At 34.0% G+C, this 19,141-nt stretch overlaps 1 protein-coding gene and 1 long non-coding RNA gene across 7 annotated transcripts in view; one reads left to right on the top strand and one right to left on the bottom strand.

The window, feature by feature from the left end:
- Nucleotides 1-19,141, bottom strand: part of CSMD3 (CUB and Sushi multiple domains 3) — a 1,190,044-nt gene that overhangs the window by 380,216 nt on the left and 790,687 nt on the right. For all 6 annotated transcript variants that reach the window (XM_078072078.1, XM_078072080.1, XM_078072079.1 and 3 more), the window contains 3 exons: nt 14,963-15,150; nt 8,926-9,114; nt 1,601-1,717 (listed from right to left, as the gene is read on the bottom strand). In XM_078072078.1, coding sequence (XP_077928204.1) covers nt 1,601-1,717; nt 8,926-9,114; nt 14,963-15,150 — 494 coding nt within the window. The remainder of the gene's footprint in view (nt 1-1,600; nt 1,718-8,925; nt 9,115-14,962; nt 15,151-19,141) is intronic.
- LOC144381824 (uncharacterized) lies at nt 1,712-9,025 on the top strand. The gene is made up of 3 exons (XR_013447734.1): nt 1,712-1,917; nt 2,552-2,646; nt 8,934-9,025. It is a non-coding gene; the product is annotated as an uncharacterized LOC144381824 (long non-coding RNA).

The raw sequence follows: 19,141 nt of genomic DNA, 5'->3' as shown, positions 1-19,141 counted from the left end.
GTTATCAACATAAATATCAATATCAGGCAAGTTTGTCATATTTCTGGAACACTATAGAAAGAAACTGGTGTACTGGGTGAGGGGTTGGACTATATTACCTTGACATTTTCTCCCAACTTTAAGAGATTATCCTTCACATAACTTTGGTTACGCTTTGGAATAGTCGTACTTTCAACAAATTTTCTTGGCTCTTAAAGAAAAGCATCTAAATCTGCATTTCTTGCCATGTAAATACAGATTTAATTAACACTTGCAACCTGTGAAGACGCAAAACCTTAAGTGTTAATTAAACCTCTATTTACATAGCAAGCAGTATGTAGCCCTCCATTTTCTTGTATAATACAAGAAAGCTTATTTTAAACTCTATTAATCCACTGAAAGCTGGAATAATAGGATGCTCTGGTTAACTTCCAACAAAGAGGTCTTGTATTATGGAGAAGAACAAAAACCACAGTTTACAAAGTCTTCTACTTCGTTCCTTCTGTTCAATATCAGAATACTCATTTTAGCTTTTTTCTCGATAATATTTAATTTCATTATAATCATAACTCCAATATAATCCTCACCCTCAATAAAATGATGTATAATTTTAATAAAGGCAAACTTGTTTTGCGAGAACGCAGTGACTTCAAATGTATTAAACATAAGCTTTAATTTTAAAAATTGTAATAGCATCTTTTCCTTGCTAGGCTCTTATTAAAGATTTTCTATAGTAAAATCAATAAGCACGATATAGTAGTAAAAACTGACAGGAATGATTTAACAACAGAGCTAAAAGAAAAACTACTTCTCCAAAGCAGTTTTTAAAGTGAATAATTTCAGTCTTTTTAAAAGATTAACACATAGAGATTTTTAGGTAAGTAATTTTAATCCATTTTTGTTTTGATATGTTAGGATGACCATTTTCCCACTAAGGTGTTGCCTTAACCACTTCTATTGCTAGTTTATTTGTTTAGTTGTATCTCATGAATGGACCATATTTAGTTCTACAGGGCCTTTCATTTATTTGTTCAAAAGACATTTATTAACATCTACCCCATGCACAGTGCAATTTTATACTCTCAATCAATTATGTGAGAAAAATCTGCAGTTCTGATAGAAAACCGAGACACAAGTATTTTTGAATGGTTATAAATTCATATGAAGGATATAATTATAATAAATAATCATAAACATGTTAAAAGCAATATATATAAATATGTTATGTTTGCTTTACAATTTGCTCAGCACTTCAGATCATCTTCCTATTCCCTTTTGAACTTTTGAAATCAACCTCTTAACACTATACCGGAGACAAAAAGCCATCCTGTTTGAGATTTTGTTGATATGAAAATTCCAAACAACATGAGTTTAATATATCAAAAGAAAATAAATATCTCTTACATTACCATTCTGGTAAAAACATAAGCATATTATAACACTATGGAAAAGTAAATATAATCCTCTGCTGCAGTTACTCAAACTGGATTTTGTGTTAGCATATTTTAGTACTGATCTGTTTTTGCTCATGCAAAATGACATTGTAAAGGACAATGAAATAAAAATAGATGCAATGAAAATTCAGAAGATAGTCCAATTATCATTGCATGAGGCAAATTACCTTTTCCATGAGTTACATCAACAGTCCATGTACAATTCAGAGAATTTGGATAAAATTCCGGGTAACCAGGTGATAAGATTGTTCCACTAGGCCCTCGAACATCTCCTCCACATAAAGCTGAAAAATACAAAGAAATACAGTCATATGATCAGTCATAGTTAGAGAGGCAGCGGCTGGAGAAATCTCTCCTCTCTTGAAATAGAATCAATCTGATTTTCTTTGCTTAAGCTACTTCTCGGTAATAACAGGAGTGTGTAAGAGACCTCCTCCAATATTAGGAAATAGTTTCATCCACTGCAGCCCTAGAGAAGAAAAAGGTATGTAATAGCCTCTGAGAATTAGCCGCACTGTAACGTAGCTCATCTTCCCACATTTGAATCTGAAGTACATACTTATCTTATACATTTCTAATTATAAGTAACATTTGCATAAATTGGTCATAAATTAAACATGAGTAATTAATTGTTTAGCAGCCCTCTTTTATTAAGCTTTAAGAAAATGAATGGTTAATTATGCAAAATCAGTTCTTTTAGATTCCTAAAGGGGTATGTGTCATTCTTCATACAATTCTTTTTAAAACAGTGAGTTAAGCGGCAAAAAATTTGAAGGCTGCTTCTGTACTTTTCCATTTCTTTGGAAAATATCAGGAACAAACAGGAATGTTTGAGAAGCCATAACTTTTAAGTAAATACTCTGAGATAGTAAAAATAAATATATGTTTATGAACTAAGGTCAAATAAATTCAAATTTGATTCAATGTTCATTTTTTTTTTTTGAGAACAAATCATAGTTTACACTGTCTTCTACTACACTCAACAAACATCAGTGGTTATGCTATACCAGATAATTTCATCAGTATTAAAAATTAAAGGAGACAAAGATACAGCCAGGTAAAAATGTATATTCTAAAAGAAACAGAAAGGTATTGATGCCTTATTCTATTCCATGTAGAGATGTCAGCTCTCTTGGACATGGCAAAGACAATAAGAACTGTGTGTTGTCTTGTCTGCTCCGATCCTTGCTTCACTTCTCTGGAACACAGAAAGGTGAGTTTGGCCTTAGGCTTTTCCATGATTTCTTCCAAGTAATAATGCTGAGAAGAGTCGAGGGAATCTGGCTACTATTCTACACTGATCTGGCTAGAAATAAGTTGTTTGCAATTCCTGTAAGTATTCACACATGCAGGCTTGAAAATATATATATATATGCACATATACATACACACACAGATACACACACGCACACACACACACACACACATATTTACATTTATATACAAAATTAAAATCCACTTCTCCTTTTTTTATTTCTTTTACTCTACCCAGGAATAAAAGAAGGTCTTTTACAAATGCCTCTCTGGGAGTTGTCTTATATCATCTCCCTAAGACCAAATATAAGACTAAAATAAAGCTATGCTTCTGTTGCAATAATATTAATAATATCAATACATTGCAAATAATATGCATGGTTTGTTACCTTAGGCTCCTATTTAGAGCTTGCACAGGCCTTGATTGACACTATTATTACTGAAACTCTCAAATTTCCTTTCAATTTTTAAAAAAGTCTCACTGTGTTTTTGTGATCAATTTAAGAGCTAGGTATACCATTTCTACTGCATCTTGCTGGTAATGGTGGTGCTAAGGTGATCTGTTTTCACCTCCCTTGTAATGCATTCTACATTTTGACAGAGGATTGTATTTTTTATTAGATTATTTTTACATATGTCAATTTATTCCTAATACACTATATTTCATTTTATTCTCCATCGTGAGAGTCGGACAAAAAAATACACCATGGTATGAATTTGTTGAGTGAAATGTGTTGAGTGAAGATGCTCTACCATTTGAAAGGACTATATTGCATACAGTTAGAGTAAAACTTAGTGAACAGAAGGATCAAAATTAAGAGAGTTAGTTAAACACAGAAAAGAGATGTGGAATGTTATTCAGTACGTCAGACATGTGCGCCCACACATGCATGTGTGTGTAACTAGTGTGTTTACAGGTTGTAGAGGGAAAACTCTTCTACACATCAGCATTCTTTTTTTTTTTTTTTTTAAAGATTTTATTTATTTATTTGACAGAGAGAAACACAGTGAGAGAGGGAACACAAGCAGGGGGAGTGGGAGAGGGAGAAGCAGGCTTCCCGCCGAGCAGGGAGCCTGATGCGGGGCTCGATCCCAGGACCCTGGGATCATGACCTGAGCCGAAGGCAGATGCTTAACGACTGAGCCACCCAGGCGCCCCCATTCTTTTTTTTTTTAAAGATTTTATTTATTTATTTGACTGAGAGAGAGAGAGAGAGTAGGGGCAGCGGCAGGCAGAGAGAGAAGCAGACTCCCTGCTGAGCAGGGAGCCTGATATGGGACTCAATCCCAGGACCCTGGGATTACGACCTGAGCCAAAGGCAGACGCTTAACCGACTGAGCCACCCAGGCGCCCCTACAAATCAGCATTCTTTTGAATAATGCTACTCTGTCAAATCTCCTTCTGTACTTGGAGAATTTCTTGAGAATTTCCTATCTGCCTTTTGAATAATGCTACTCTTTCAAATCTCCTTCTGTACTTGGAAAATTTCTTGAGAATTTCCTGTCTGCCAACTATACCTACCACATCTGTGTTGAAGGTGGGATGTTAAAGGGACATTCTGCAGAAACATGAATAACGCTAAGTAACCATGAACACATTAAAATATTTAGGAAGAATAGTCAATAACTAATATACTATTAATGAACATTTATATTATTACTTTGATTATAAGCAGATGATAAATATAGAGTGCATTTTTATGACATTGTGGAGGTTTTTGTTAGTTGAGAATATTAGTAGTAGATAAAGGCCCCTGAAAGGAATTGACTTAAAGATAGAATTTCATAGTAAATTATGGGGAAAGACTGTGATTTAGGTCTTTTTTTTAAAAAAGAAATGAAACTAAAAATAGGAAAATGTGTATTTTATATCTTAATAAAACAGGATAAAATTGTAACTACTCACCAGTTCTTAGCAAAAGCATAACAATGACTCATATTGAACTTACAACATGACAGGCACTATTCTGAATACTTTTATTTTTATTAACTCAATTAACCCTCATAACAATGCAATGAGAAAAGTACTGTAATTATTCACAGTTTACAGATGAGAAGGCAAGTACAGAGGAAACTCTAGCAGTCTAGTTCTGGAGTCTCTGATCTTAAGCTGACTCCTGAATCAAGTGTTGATTTTTTTTCACAATTTCTACCAAAAAATTATAGCATGCTATACTATGATGTCCTTCACTTATGTTTATTCTGTAGCATTTCCCCCTCAAATGATCAATCTATATAAAAATTATTCAAGGATATGGGGCGCCTGGGTGGCTCAGTAGGTTAGGCATCCAACTCTTGATTTCGGCTCAGGTCACGATCTAAGGGTCGTGAGATCCAGCCCCTACCCCTGCGTCAGACTCTGCACTGGACGTGGAGTGTGCTTGAGATTCTCTCTCTCCTTCTGCCTCTGCACCCTTCCACACCCTCCGACCCCCGCTTACACGAACATCCTCGTTCACTATCTCTCTCTCAAAATAAATAAAATCTTTAAAAAAATTATTCAAGGATATCATTCATTTTCTCAGAGATTAATTTAATCCTTTCATATTCAAATCAATCTCTTTTTAAGCACCGAATACCTAAATGTGTCAGTATTCTTGTCTTTAATTGATTTATATCTTACGAATTCTCATTTGTCAATGACTTTGTCTGTAATTGAAACAGTCTTCCATCATCAGCAGCCACAGCATCATTTGATGAAATCCTTCATCTTTCTAAATGAGATTATTTTACATTGCAAATATTTGGAATTGTATTTGCTTTATATTATTGGCTTTTTTGAACAATCACAAGAAATTACCTACACGTGCATTGATACAATGCATAGTGATAAATGCTAATGCAGGTTTGAGTTGGATTAATTTTATAAGTGGTTAATTTATTACTGAATATTCTACCAATCTGATGATGTTTGCTTCTCTAAAAAGTTCCCATCCTATTAGAATGCTAAGAAAGTATAAGGGGAAATCAGTCTATTAGAATCAGTTATGAGAAGACTGAAATATTAAGATGAATAATAAAGGTAAATTTCATATGTGAGTTTTTTTTTTTTTTACTGTAAGATAGAAAATGGAACTAAATATATTGAAAAAGATAGAGTGGTATACAGACTACAAAGAAAATTTCTCCGAGAATAGTTTTTTAATTCGGTTCAACAGAATATATGGTCATTTGCACAGTAAACTTCATTAGATTGAGAGTACCTAAAATGGATACCATGGATCTCCTGTTCTTTGTATATCACCTCTTCTGAAGAAATTTCAGTTTATCCCAACCACCTTGCTAATGGATGCCATATGTCTTTAGGGACACAAACATTTTTTAACACATATAATAGGCTTATATGTTCTTGTGAATTTTGTATCAAGTAAAACACTGTGGAGAAATTAGAGAGTGATGAAATGTACATGAAATACCCAGTTACTTTATGTTAGAGCAAACAGCCGGCAGGGGAAAGCATATAAAAGGCCAGAGACCAGTAGCACAGCTAAGTTACAATGATAGCCCAAAATATGAGTTGAGGGCAATTATCCAGATATACAGTGATCTTGACTAGCAGTTTTCTTTTTTCTCTCAGATTTTTGCCACACATGATCACTACTTTGTCACATGATAAATATCAATTAGAGTTTTAAAATAGTAAAGTCTTCTCAAAAGCCAAGCCCTTGAATGTTATTGTCCAGACCTATAAAATTATACTTTGCTCTTTGTAGTGATACACACCTGGCAAGTGCTCAACTGTCGAGAACAACAACAGACAATTTCTAGACCAGTATCCATCAAAACATTTTGAGTATTGCAATGGAGCACAGAAATAGCCATCTATTACAAATCCCATTATGATTTTTTGTTTGTTTTTAAACTCAATTTTTTTTTTTTCTATTTCCAGGTCTCCCCAATTTGAACTGTAAACCCATATGAGAAACTATACTATAGGGCCTAAGAAAAGTTGAGACTTTGCCCAGATGCTTTATCCAGGGAAAGCATAATGAGTCAACGACTTTTAAATATTGACTAAGATTTTGATATAGGTGAGGGGAGGTCTAGGACTTCCTAGTATAAGGAGAATAAAAAGATGAATGAAGGCAGAGGACAAGAAAATATATATGCAGAATGAAAATATAGTAAGTATTCCCAAAAGACTAGGGAGCATATTGCATTCATTCTTTTCATTCAACACAAATTTATTGAGTGCCAGCTGTGGGACAGGAACGGCTTTTGGCACTGAGGACATGACAGTAAACTTAACGAAGTTCCTGCCATATAGAACTGACAGCCTAGTAGAAAAGTGAACAGTAAATATATAAAGGTATTAGGGAGTGGAAAATACTATAAAGAAAAGTGTAAGTGGCATGACAGGTGTTACTCTGCAGCAAAAAGAGTGCCTGGGTGGCTCAGGAGGTTAAGCATGGGGCTCTTGGTTTCGGCTCAGGTTATGATCTCATGGGTCATGAGATTGGGCCCTGCGTTGAGCTCCATGCTCAGCGTGGAGTCTGCTTAATTTTCTCGCCCTCTCCCTTTGCCCCTCCTGCTGCTTGCATGCACACACACACACACACACACTCTCTCTCTCTCTCTCAAAATAAATATTTTTTTAAAGTGTTAAAAAAAAAGGATAAGATATCAAATTTACTAAATAGCACAGAATCTAACTGAACCATTTCTGACTTGAGGTTCAAGGTTCCTTGGTCAGTAGTGAAACAAGATGAATTTAAAAAGATCAGTAAAAACTCAGAAACCTAAGTATACAGAAAAGAGAACTGAATTCAAAGTATTCTTCCCATCTGACAGACTTGATAGCAGAAAGGATAGCGTATTGTCTTTCAGCCACATATTCCAAGTAGTGCAGAGCATCCATAAACTAAACAGCTATACACCAGCATTATATTTTGTCTCAACCATAGAAATGGATGGACATATGACCTGGACAATGCTAATTGTACTGGGCCCTTCTCCTTTACTACAGTAACTGGTTCAGGTATGGGATACTTAGAGACCTTTCCTGCAATTTTTCTAATTGGAACATGGAAGAACTCTCATTCTTGTCTGATCCTGGAAATATGAGACTATAAATCTACATGTTCCTATGAGTGTATTCTCCACTGCTAAATACACCCATGTAGAAAAAACCTGGCTGCAGTTAAAGAGAATTATGTCAAGACACAGAGAAAAGCCTAGGTAGAAAATGGAGAGAGCCTTTAAAAGGTTTGAATTCATGTTTATAATTAGTCATGAGAAGTACACCACCCTTGCCTTTTGTAAGATTTGAATAAACAACAAATTCTGCTTTTATTTTTTAAAACCAGTTACAGTTGGGATTCTGCCACTTACAATCGCAAGAATGCTGACTATTATAAATAGTATTGTACCAAATACAAGGAAGATGTGCTGATGATTCCTTTAAACCTTTTTATAAAAACAAATTGGCCTAAAACTCTTTCTAAAAAATAGTGGAAGTGACAGTATTTGAAACTTTAATCATAAAATGACAAATGTGATCTTCCACTTTGAACAAGAACAAGTACAGAACTTGGAAATAGTGTTATAAATAAAAAATAAAGCCCAGGATCAAATAATGCATAGATTTACATTGTGTGTGCTTTTTGATAAAGCAAGTATGAAAACACTTCTTGAGCTTAGCGAAGCAGTTTCTTCCACTGTATTTTCACATGTGTTTTCTGAAAAATGAAGCATTTCTGACTTATTTTCCATTGAAACAAAGAAGAGGTAAGGACACTGGTAGAATATTCATCATGACCAAGAATTTGCCACCACACGACAGCCTGAGGACATTGTCATAGTGCTGCATACTTAGGGAGAATTTGGACTGATACATTTTGCCTTCCAACTTGGGAGGTAATATTCTGTTTCTTTTGTGCATTCATTGATAGCAATTTGACATTTTCAATGCTACTTTGTCAAAGGTCCAAGCACACAATATGCACTTAAACTGGTTAAGTGCATATTTTGAAAATATATATACCATCTTTAGGCATAGGGTAAGGCATAGGGTAAGTTTGGCTGGTTATCAATATTTATTTTTTCTTTTTGAAGTCTTGGTGACATATAATACATTTTTTATTTTATTAATGGTCTGATAAGAAAACTACCAAAATTCAAGATAATCTTTTAACATGAAATATTTATAGTTGTATTATGTCTCACATTTTATAAATATTATATTGACTTCTTTTTGGTTTATAAATCAGCTTATTTTGCATGTTGAATTAATTCTTACCATCACAGGTTGGGAGTGGATGACTCCACCAGTGGTTTTTTTCACACAGAAGAGGCTCTTCATGGCTCAGCCTGTATCCTGGATCACAACTAAATGAAACAGTAGAACCTATGGAGAAATCATGACCGTAGCGACGGCCGTGTACAGGAATGCCAGGGTCCAAGCAAGAATAAGTGTTCACTGTAACACCTAGGAAACAAGGGAATACGACAAAGAGTAAGTTTGATGGATTCAGATTTGCCAAAATTGATTCCTATTTCTTCAAACGATTGTGAGTTATGATTTTCACAAATAAATTAATGTGCCCATAGCTTTATTTAAACAACCAGCAATTGTCTAACAAATTTGTTTTGACATTTTCTACCCACGAAGTCTACATTTAGATCACTTAGTTATATAAGAACCTGATGAAGATGTATAATTATCTATCAAACTTTACATTGTTATAAATTATATAGATATGGGGCACCTGGGTGGCTGAGTCGGTTAAGCAGCCAACTCTTGACTTTGGCTCAGGTCATGATATCAGAGTCCAGGGATCGAGCCCCATGTCAGGCTCTATGTTCAATGGGGAGTCTGCTTGGGATTCTCTCTCTTCCTTTCCCTCTGCCCCTCCCCTTGCTCTCTCTCTCTCTCTCAAATAAATAAATCAATCTTTAAAAAATTATATAGAGGGCGCCTGGGTGGCTCAGTTGGTTAAGCGACTGCCTTCGGCTCAGGTCATGATCCTGGAGTCCCGGGATCGAGTCCCACGTCAGGCTCCCTGCTCAGCAGGGAGTCTGCTTCTCTCTCTGACCCTCCCCCCTCTCATGCTCTCTCTCTCAAATAAATAAATAAAATCTTTAAAAAAAAAATTATATAGATAGGGGCGCCTGGGTGGCTCAGTCGTTAGGCGTCTGCCTTCAGCTCAGGTCATGATCCCAGGGTCCTGGGATCGAGCCCCACATCGGGCTTCCTGCTCGGCGAGAAGCCTGCTTCTCCCTCTCCCACTCCCCCTGCTTGTGTTCCTTCTCTCGCTGTGTCTCTCTCTGTCAAATAAATAAATAAAATCTTAAAAAAAAAAATAAAATAAAATAAAAAATTATATAGATATAAATATATAGGGAAATATGAAAGTATGAATGCCAGTACCTTTCTAAATAAAACAGTACAACTCTATTGGCTACTTGTCAGGGTTTTCTTTCTTTTTTTTTTTTTTAAGATTTTATTTATTTATTTGACAGAGAGAGACACAGCGAGAGAGGGAACACAAGCAGGGGGGGTGGGAGAGGGAGAAGCAGGCCTCCTGCTGAGCAGGGAGCCCGATGCGGGGCTCGATCCCAGGACCCTGGGATCACGACCTGAGCCGAAGGCAGACGCTTAACAACTGAGCCACCCAGGTGCCCCTTGTCAGGGTTTTCAATAGCCTTCAGTGTATCTGGTGTCTCCTGATGATAAGCTTCCTTGTGACTTATAATGTCTAGCTGAAACCACACCATGACAATGCCTTTCCCTTAGTAAGACATGGTTTCCCATCATTGGCCCTGTTGAGTTTTTGAGGTTTACGATTCTTTGTCCTGGGGCTGTCCTGTGCTTTGCAGTATGTTTGGCAGCATTCCTGACCTCTAACTTCTCCAGTCATGACAACCAAAAATGTCTCCAGATATTGCCAAATGTTTCCTGGGATGCAAAAAAATGCCCTGAGTTAAGAATTGAGGTATAAGGTAAAATAAAAAATTACCTTCTTCTTCCTAAATGAAAGGCTTAAACAATGAATTACTGTTGTTTTTATATTCCAAAAATATAATAATTAGCATTTTCAAATTATATCTGATTAAATCACATCCACCAGAGAAACTATTTATTTGTATTACTATCCAATTTTAAAATGAAGCTAAACAAAATACTAAAAACATAGTAGTTCAATTTTTAAAGAGACAAAGTACACATTTTAAATATATTTATCAGACGTATCCATTTCATTTAAATGTTGTTGTTTTTAATGAGAAACTAAAAAATAACAAAATCTTATCTTCAACACAATTACTTTAACCTGCTGTATTCCTCTTCTCAATGTGACCATTTGTCTTCTAGCATCCAAGGCTTTGAGATCCTCCTTCATCTTTCAATCCCTCTCACATTGTGTTTTTCCTCCACAAAATATGTCTGAAATCTGTCCTCATTGAAAAGCATCATGTCATTTATTACTTCTCTTACCCTACCCAAGACCTTCATCACTTCAATTCCATAAGACAAATAATGATGTCTGCCCTCTCTTTCAGTATCCTTCATCTCTAGTCTATCCTGGATATAATTTGGGACACATATATCCCTAAAATATGTTACTTCATTGCTCTTGCACCCTACTTTTCATGGCATCAAGTTCAAAGTCATCACCTTGAAATTCAAGACTTCCAAATTGAATTCTACTATTTGTAATTTCCATTATTTCTCAGTAGTCATCTTTCCTACCAGTCAGGTAAGTTTCTTTACTAGTTTTATATTTTATCTTACTACCACAAATACACTCAAGCATCCCTTTAATTTACAAAATCTTCTCAATTTTTACCAAACTCAGATGCCCTCTCCTTCAAGTCATGATCTTCTAATGCTCCGGCCCATAAATAACTTTCCTTTATCCAAAACTCCTATTTTGTAGCGAAATTTTAAGAAATCAGGGAAATGTGGGCTTGAAGAAGTCACATAAAATGTAAATCATGGTAAAAACAAAATCAAGCAAATGTAATTCTCCAAAAGTGATTTTAATGGTTTCAGATTATTCAGACTAAAGGTCAGTGAATATTAGTACAAGGTTAGTCATTTCATTGTCCTTGTCTCTCCAACTGATGGATAAAGTAAGATAACACGTTTCTTTTATGTCTCTTACTGCACTGTATACATCTAGCAGTCACAGAATAAGTTAAAGGTGATATTTCATAATTGATTGACAAGAAAATAAATCAAGGCAATGGAAATATTTTGATTCCTCTACCACTCCCATATGTACTGACTTTAAATACAAGAACTGTTATTTAAACAGTACATTCTCTTAGATGTCTTCCATTTCCCATAGTTGGAAAAAATATATATATACCTGCATACAAAAAATATGTCTTTGGAGATGGGTATCTGTGTCTATAAATTTGTTCTGTATCCATTTATAATTTTATTGTTTTATATATTATTTACATTTCCAAGAAGACTTAATTATACTTGTCTTTAAAGAAATACAACACAATAAACAGAACTTTTTCTTGGGAGAAGGAGGGAAAATTAATTGTACTGAAAGAAAAAAATGGGTTATGTTCCTAAATTCTAGTCCATGTTGTTATTATTTTTTTAATGTGTTTTGAAAACTATGAATCTTATGTCATTGGTACAGTTTTTGCAATCTCCCTGTTTTGAGAGAAAGTAGAGTTGGGTAAATAGTGCCCCAGCAACGGGATACAAGAAAAATCTGGAGTGGAAGCAGAGGTAGCACTGCAAATAATCCTTCCCATCGCATTTTGGTCTCCCGGAAAAATCCTGTTTTCTTTTTTAATGGATTTAATTAAAAAAATAGAAAGTCACTAAATACCAATTACATATTTAAAGTTTTAATTAGTGTAATAATTAAAATTTCATTCTATTGATTTGGGGGTTTGTGAACGGTTCATTTAAAAAAAAGATAGTTTGGTTACCTCCAGCTGGGAAACTTACTAAGTAACAACAACAAAAAAACAGGTCTTTGCTTGTTTGTGTTCCTGAAAAGAAAGGGCTTGTGATGTTAGAGATTGTTCCACAGTAGTAATTAAACCACAACACTAAATAGAATAAAAATGAGAGGAAGTGATCTCTTATAAATAATATAATTTATATTTAAATTATATAAATATAATTTAAATAGAACGTTACTGCCTTTGGGCCAGATTTGACCTAAACCAACATCCAAAGTGTCTTTGATCAGCCTCAGCCTCTCTAGCTCTCAGTCTCCTTCACTCAGTCTTTTTCATCACTAGTTTCCAATGGTAACTTCGATTATGTTACCAAGAGCCTATGGGTGACACACTTGCTGACTGTGACAGAGACGCTCTGCCTTGAACAACCTTTAGTCAGGCTCCTCTGAATCCTTTTGACTAGACCTCACCTGTGACCCATTTAGTCCAGTTCTAGCAGCAATCCTACTGGGTCAGTTTACTGAAAATACCCCTCCCTTGATATCTAATCAAATTCCTTATTCCCCACCCTCAATATCTTCTCACTCTGGCCTGCTTCAGCAAATATCCTGTCTGGTGGGTTTAGCCAGATTCCCCCTACCTCTAATCCTCTGCCCCTCTTAGCAATTTCCCATCCACTGATTCCGCTCCGCCCCCCACACACCCTGCTCCCTGACTATAAAGTCCCACTTGTAGTCAGAGCTGAGCTCAATCTCTCTCCCCTTAGAGAAAACCCCACTGTAGTAAAAGTCTGCTCTATTGTCTTTAACAAGTATTTGTGAACAATTCCTTTTATAACAAAGATACATTTGAGCTTGCTTCTCATTTTAATTCCTCATCCGTTTAGTTTTCAAAGAAAAAATATGAGCTATCATTCATTACTCACTGCATGCTATTATAAAAACACATTGCATGTGTGATTTTACTTAATTCTTAAAATTGTCCTGTCTGACACGTGATCAAGACCACATACCTTGGTTGGAGTGGGATTGAATGTGATTTGTTAGGTACAGAATATAGCAATGGATTAAAGGAAAAGTGCCTGCCCATTTGTAACATATTGATAAAAATTAATTGCTAATAAGAATTAATTTTGAAATAGATTGCAAAAAAATGACTTTACTCTGACTCAACTTTAACACACATATGTTAAACTAAAAATCTCACTTAAGGCCCTTCAGTTCATTTGAATTTCCAAGCATGTGTTAATCTTCTTGTTACATTTTACAATAATATTTAGGAAATATACTTTGATGCCATAAAGCTCTAAGTAAAAAAAGAAGTTAATATAATTAAATAATATTATGGATAATACAATCTTTAAAAGAGTAATGAATATATATTTATTATTGTTTTAAAAGCCCAGGAGTCCATTGATCAAATCTACTGAAAAGACACCCAATATGGAATATAAAGTTATAAATTTCAAATGAAAAATTTTTCTTGAGGGGGCAAGGGGTGTAGGAGACGTGAATATAAAAAGAAGTGATTTAATACTTAACTGTACTTGATATAAAGATATCTTGCAGTACCCTCTTAAATGTGCTATTAGATCCAATTCACCAAAACCTCTTTTCACACAAAGATACATGGCAATGTACCTTGAGTTGCAAACGCGTGCATATATGAGTTTATATGTATACATCATATACAATACACCCATACACGTATAAATATGCCAAATGTTTATAAATTAAAAAACTTGTTTCTATGTATATACCAGAATCAAATTATTTTAAAATATCAAATGTATTTTAGATTTGTTTTAAATAAAACTATAATATTTTAGGTGGGATTATTATAAGCTGATTGCAACACTGTGAATCACAGCTTGTTTTAATATATAGTCTTTGATCAGTTATGTTAGTCATATTTGAATATACATGTATGTACTTTACTTTTCAATGTTAACATAATTTTCAGTATTTTACACAAAATAATAAAATTGAATATTTTAAATGGAAAATGTGTGCAATTAATGTGGGTAAAACACAAAAGAATGAATTTATGAAGTATATGTTAAAGGAATCTGTCAATGTTCATAGACATCTTAGATTGATATTTACTATTATTGGCTTTTCAGAATTGTGCACAAATAACTATGTAAGGAAGCCTCAGAAGGATACTTCTGAGATTTCCTTAGTATTTCCTTTCATGATGACGTTAGACAGATATTGTTGAAAACTCCTTTGCAGAATTTACTAAAACACATACCTTGCAAAGCATTAGCATTCTCATGGGTCAAGGAAAGCTTTAATTTTATTTTCTTGATAAATCTTGTAGTTCTTTTAATGATGCAATGGTAATACCAAATGTAGGGAAAAGAGAATAGGGAAATCAAAAAATATTTTGTCTTTACTTACTTTCATAATGAATCTTGAAACCATTATTAGAACGGCTGTTGTCTGTTGTAAACAGAAGGTATATAAAATTACTGCTACTGAATAGAAACTGGGGCACTTGTGTACCATTGTAGGATCCAAGCAAGGGTGACAGAAGATTTGGTCCATCGTGCACTTCCAGAACATCATAATTCAGTTCAGTCTGAAATCTAGGATTAAGAGACAATGTGAAAATATATTTATTAGAATAACACTATAAGGAAAATAATGATTTAGATTGCTATTTAAATGACTAAACTTTTTATAATTTTTATATTAAATTTTTCTTTAGCTTACCTAATATCATACGTATCATTTAAGACCTCATCATGTGCTAAATACCTAAGTTATAAGCTCTTATTCTTATGGGAAATTATCATTAAAGAGGTATGTATATACATATTTGTTGTTCATAAGTAAGATTTCTTTCAAATATTATGGAATATCCTCAGTAAACAAATGGCCTTTTCATTAACCAAGCATTTTTTGGGAGTCACCTTTCTTTTACTTTCCTCATTTTATGGAAAACTATGTGATTCATATTTATCTTCAATCCGTTAATCAGATTCTCATCTTACTTGTATATATATTTCAAATCTGACTTCTGCTTTACATTGTGGTCCTTTTTTTTTTTTTTCTGACAAATCTATTTTTGCCATTAAAAACTTTATACAGTTTTTATTTCAAAACAGTTGTCCTAATTATAAGTAGGTAATGATAATAACGACGATGTAGTTGATGTTCACTAAGTGCTTGCTCTGATAAATATTTTATCTATATTCATTTATCCAAACGTCACACTAACCCTGTCAGTTAGCTCCTATTATTATACTCATTTTGCAGGTAAGAAAACTGAGGCCTGCAGAACTTGAATAGTTCAAACCCAAGTCTCTCTGTCCCTAGCCTCTATACTATGCTATGCTATGCTGGCTGGTTTTATTATTCGATTTTTGGTGGTGGTTACTGTTGATGTTTTCAATTCTCTTAAAAGATGCATATTTTATAAATGCAATCAACACAGAGCCACTTTTAACATGCATAAAATATTATTAATAAAATAGCATTTTAAATGCTATTTAAGAAGTGTAATTGAAATATTTTTCAATCTGTACCACTTTTACACCCTGTTAAGCAATATACTTAGTAAAATGAATGAATTTCATAAGCTTATCTTGGTTTTTATTTTGCAATATGGAATATATTGCATTGGTCTAAAAATAACTTTTCCAATAATACAATTTAGAATAGGAAATGTATAGGAACACACTATGTCCTTTAAGTAAATGATCAGACAATTATACATTGTGAATCCATTATTTGGTTGTTTTGTAGTCTGTCTATTGTAGTATTAAAATTGGAGTTCCACTTCGGTAGCTAGTCAGCTGATAATAACCAAATTAAAATGCACAGAAGAGTCAGAGATTACTTTGAATTGAAACATAAAGAGACAATTCTTAATAGAATAGCAACATTAACTGATGATATAGAGAACACTGTTCAGTAGGAGTGAATCCTTAAAAAGAAAATCAGCACAGATTTGCCCTAAGGAACTATAAAAATACATTAGAATAACAAGGGAAATGAATTAGGGTTACACAATAATTTGAATTCTTTCATTTTGTGTTTCAAGATAGTTGTATACATTTCTCATAAACTGCCTCAATCTAGTGTTCATTTGTTTATGACATTAAATTTATTGTTTATCATAAACAAATGTTGTGGAACCACTAGATGATATTAAAAATGAAATTGAACATAATCTTACTCAATTTTTGTTGTCTTTTAAAAACATTCTTGATGTAATCCAAAACCATTCTGACCAAATTGAAATAGTCCTCATTAATTTAAAAGTAAAAACAAGTTGCTGTCTGGAAGAGTGATACATAGCTATGGTCTAGGAATTGAGGACAGGAAAAGGGATAGAAAGACAGGCTTAGGATGATTAATAGTAAATGAGTTCATTTAGAAGCTGCCAAATATTGAGAACATTTAGAAACTGTTGGAAGAAACAAAGCAAAATTCCTCTGCAGATCTGAATATAAGACTTGTAACAGTTTAGCTATGTTAAGAAGAGGTAAACAGTTTAAAAACCACATATGTTCCTAGGCATTATTATTTTGCTCTGTGTTGACAGGAAATTCGATTTCTTAAGATTTCATTGACTTAAGGTATTTGAGACAATTTCAAGAAGCCAAGTAGTGGCTAATATATTTGTGATATATTTTAGGTTTTTTTTTTCCACCCCTGTAAATTAAATCTAGTCAATTGCTACATTTGAGAATATAGGAAAATAGCTATGCCATCATCTTCGTTATAGGATTTATTTATAAAATTTCATTTTAACCAAATTAAATTATTTCTGGGTACAAGAAAGCAAGTGACATGGCTCAGTAATAAATACAATTCATTATTTGGAAAAAAAATTCTATAAGAAGTATTCTCAGAATGACAGAAATTATTAAAGAGCTAGCAACCAGTGTTCTTACAATAGCTTAGTTGGAAACCAGAAGGGAATTAGGTTTTTCAAGACATAATTCTTATTTGATACTTCAGAGAGGATATCTTGTTTCTCAAAACAATCTTATGAGGGAAATGAAACACCAAGATATTATAGGGTCAGTAAACAAAGAAGTGATAGATGTACATATTTCTAATTTCAAGGTGACTATTTTATGCCTCTAATCTAATGGATAAACCTCTCATTTATTTTTTAACTTGACGAAGTCCCTTGCTCACCGCTTTGCGACTGAGCTACTCCTAACCATGTGCCGGCTATTTAAGATGTGGATTATTTTAAAGGAACCAATTTTCTGACAAAGCACACGGGATATGGACAGCCCTAAAGTAAAACCTCATACCCTTAAAGGATCTTTAGAAAAGAAGAAATGGAGGAGGGTATTTAAATAACTTTCCTTTCAAATCGCTCCAATTCAAGAATCTTACGGGCTCGCGTGTGTGTTGTGTTTGTGCTGTGTGTGTGTGTGTGTGTGTCTGAGGGAGACGTAGATAGAGGACTCAAGCGCTCAAACAAACATTTCAGTTTAGAACATTTTTTAAAGAACTGAGACTATTTTAGTTATACAAAGTAAAATTCCAAAGAAATATACTGATAACAGCTATGCCCTGTCTATGTTAAAATAGTGAAAATAACCTCAGTAAATTCTTAATGCATTTCTAACTCTTGATTCTTCCAGTGTTTGAGCTAATTAACAAGGAATAGTTATACGTAGAGATTATGTGTATATCTCTGTGTGTATATATATACATACACACATTGGTATCACTGGTATCAGGAAGGTGAAGGAGCTAGGAGCTTTATAATTTGCTTCAGAGGGAGACTTAGGGATTCAGAAGAGAGGCACAGTTTGACAAGCCCTGCTCAGTGGTGCTCACGGGAAGAAGACAAAATCGTTGGACTCTGGGAATCATTTCTCACCCCAGGCCTGTTCTGGCTGACCTACAGAACTGTTTATTGTTGCTGTGCCCAAACCCTAGCATCGAAAATCACTTTTCAGTGTGACTCTTGCCTACAGCCTAGCTTAAAGGATTTGAGTCACAGTAAGCAGATAAGAGAATAAGAAAGTGGCAGAGTAAAAAGTGCTAAGTAACTATATTTATCAAAATTAAATTGGGTTTTTGTCTGTTTAACTGGCATTACAGTTTATAAAAATCGCTGAGTTTTTTTGTTTTTTGTTTTTTTTTTTTTAACCAGGAAGGTAAGTCTGGGATGGTTTAACTTAGAATATAGGCTGCAGAATGTACATTAATTCACTTTAGAGATTCTGAAGGTATCTATCCAAGACAGGCAAGCAGCAAAGTGGCCCATGTAACTGCCTATCAGGAGGGATAGAACACACATGTTAAAAACTTTGGACAGAGAAAATGTGTCTTCAAAAAAAGTATAAAATCAAAAGTCACAAGTGTGGTGCTCCGAATTATAAGGACTGCTTTGCAATCTGCTTCTCAAGTTGGCAATTCTAGATAGCCTACTTAGGGCTGAGAGATAGCATGTGTTATTTATTTATTTAATGATGGTTAATGACTCTCATTAGCAAACCAGGGGATCCTTTTCAATAAAATAATGCATTTTGTGGTAATGAAACTTGAACTAATTTTCTAGTGATACTATTTTATGCTTATGTAGTGTTTTTAAATTGAATA

The sequence above is a fragment of the Halichoerus grypus genome, chromosome 5 (assembly GCF_964656455.1).
Source record: "Halichoerus grypus chromosome 5, mHalGry1.hap1.1, whole genome shotgun sequence".
NCBI classification, from domain to species: Eukaryota; Metazoa; Chordata; class Mammalia; order Carnivora; family Phocidae; genus Halichoerus; species Halichoerus grypus.
Note: the sequence above shows the minus strand (reverse complement) of the source record. Positions and strands in the feature narration are given on the sequence as shown.